Raw genomic sequence first — 2469 nt, 5'->3', positions numbered from 1 at the left:
TTAAATACTCATCATTAAAAACTTTATCCTTATGCCCCTTTCCTTTTTTCCCCCTTGTTTTATTAAAAAATATTTTCCCATGCTTTTCTTCATTGACATAGTTACATACAATCATTCCCATACATTGTATTTTTTATTAAATTTTATTAATGTTAGGGAGCTCTGGTGGCCTAGTGGCAAGACACTGCACTGCAATCCCAGAGGTATGCGGTTCAAATCCACCAGATGCTCTGCTGCAGGAGGGGGCAATCTCCTACTGTACCAGTCAGATCCGATTTGACGGTACACGTAAAAATAATACAATAAGAATAAAAAATATTTATTAATGTTAATGAATATTTACAGAAATTTTGGGTTTCCATTCATTGATTGTTGCACTATTTTCTCTAGCCTGCCCCCCAATTACATTGTCTTTTATAACACTAATTCTATTTCCTTTACATCTTCCCTCCACCCACCAAATGACACAGCACTGTGATTTTTGCCCCTACCCATCCTAACCTCTCTGCTCCCTTTCTTTACCCCCTTGGGTCACCAAAACCAGCACATAACAACAACAGCAATAGTAAAAGGACTTGATAATCTTTAAAAAAGATTTTCTAGTTATCCTTCTAATTTTTTGTTTTTACTATTTATCCTTCTATTTTTTTAAACGTTTTATCCTTCTATCCTATTTTTATGATAATGGTCTTATACAGTATTTTGTTTATCAAATTTCTAACTGATGTATTTGTTTGAAAAGACTGGATTTTGAGGAAGAAAAAATAACGCCGAGAAAAGTATGGGATAGAAAATAAATACAAATATAAGCTGATTTGACAATGCTTTATTAACCACACTAAGTGGTGCAGAACAATGCCATTAAAAACAGCGTGGCAAAGCTTCAAAGATGGCTGAAGATGTCAGACTCTGGTTATTGGAATTTATGCTGCAGTCCTTGTTTTTTGAAGGATCACAGGGTGCGTGGGCATAGTCCATGCTTTAATCAGATTTGAACAGAAGAATGGCCCGTTGGCCCAGGTAGAAGTAGATGAAGTGCTTATCTTTGTGTGTCACATAGCTACCAAAGTTTTTCCCCACGATGCAATGCCAGGTTGTGTTGTACTTCCTGTCAAACTCTTTCTTGATGTAAGCTGCAATCTTTTTCTCTACTCTGTACTTCTCTATTGCCTGGATCGCGCACTCCACGGAAGCTTGTTGCATTTCTTCCGACATGTCCACGATTTTGATCACTACCTTCCTGTCACTCATGGTTACTGTGGAGAAGGGACAAAGCACTGTACCACTGTGGCAGGGTTTCCTGGTTAAAGGGGTTATTAGAGCAACCCAAGACCCGCCTTACCTGCCCCAGCTCCCGAAGCCTTGGCACATCTAAGTTGCCGCACACCAGCAGCTGTTGCCTAGTCACTTACGCCCCTTTGTTACTTAACGTTCTATAAGATAGCATCATCTCTGTACAGTCCACATAGCTTCTGCACTTTTGGTTCCAACTCTTGGTGATGTCATTCACAACAGAACAGAGCGGAACATTATGTGGCCCCTCCCATCTTCATGATCAGTTTAATTTTTGAGTCTGTTTATTTGCAACTCTTGCATCAATCCATCTCATTGAATGTTTCCCTCATTTTTGTTGGCCCTCTACTTAGCAAATATGATATCCTTTTCTAGGAATTGGTCTTTCCTGAATGCATGTCCAAAGGAAACAAACTGAGTCTTTTAGAAAGACTATCCTGGCTTTTTTTTTTTCTGAAACCCAATTTGTTCATTCTTTAAGAAACTTCATTAACAGCAAACTTTGAACATACACTGATTATTTTGTTTTCTCTTTTCACTACCCAACTTTCTCATGCATTTGAAGTCATTAAAAAAAAACAAATAGTACCTTGTGAATTAGAACATCTTCTTGATTTTACAATAGGGAGCTTTGATGGCTTAGTCCTAGGAGCTGAGTTGCCATTTCAATAAGGCACATGTTTCAAATCCACCAGTTACTCCACTGGAGAAAGATGGACAGTCTCCTCCCAGGTGATTTACTGCCTCTGAAAACCTTCTGAAGGGTTAGCTATGAGTTACTTCCAACCCTATTGTATACAACAACAGCAACAACAACAGTGTAATACAAATTAAAGAATAAGGATATGTATGCAGGTCCTAGATACATGTTATCCCTTACTCCATTTTATACTGTCTGTATAGCTAGGAAAAAATAAAGATCTGACTGAATATATCTCCTCCCCCAATAAATTAAATCTTCCCTCATTATTTAAATTTAAAAAATTAAATACTAAGGTCAAATCCTAACATAAATTTGTTAAACAAGAGCAGTGTGAGTCAGAAAGTTTAAACAATTCAGAGAGAGGATGGTATAGACATAGGACACAGTGTTGGTTGACAGCTTAGCAGAGAAGAGTGTTCTTCACTGAGGGAATTAATTGCTGGTCCTCAGACCTCAGATCCATATTCTTAGGA

At 37.7% G+C, this 2469-nt stretch overlaps 1 protein-coding gene across 1 annotated transcript; it reads right to left on the bottom strand.

Annotated features, from left to right (window-relative positions):
- Positions 1-981: 981 nt before the first annotated feature.
- On the bottom strand, positions 982-1251 carry LOC102865328 (dynein light chain 1, cytoplasmic-like). Its single transcript, XM_006881844.1, has one exon. The coding sequence runs from the start codon at positions 1249-1251 to the stop codon at positions 982-984; it is 270 nt and encodes an 89-aa protein (XP_006881906.1).
- Positions 1252-2469: the final 1218 nt, after the last annotated feature.

The sequence above is a fragment of the Elephantulus edwardii genome, unplaced genomic scaffold (genome assembly GCF_000299155.1).
Source record: "Elephantulus edwardii isolate Elephantulus edwardi_28Jun2011 unplaced genomic scaffold, EleEdw1.0 scaffold00016, whole genome shotgun sequence".
In the NCBI taxonomy this organism is placed as follows: domain Eukaryota; kingdom Metazoa; phylum Chordata; class Mammalia; order Macroscelidea; family Macroscelididae; genus Elephantulus; species Elephantulus edwardii.
The sequence above is the reverse complement of the archived record's forward strand: the minus strand, read 5'-3'. Positions and strand labels throughout refer to the sequence as shown.

Coding starts and splice junctions, on each gene's coding strand:
- LOC102865328 (XM_006881844.1), bottom strand. CDS start 1,251: ATGAGTGACAGGAAGGTAGTGATCAAAATCGTGGACATGTCGGAAGAA.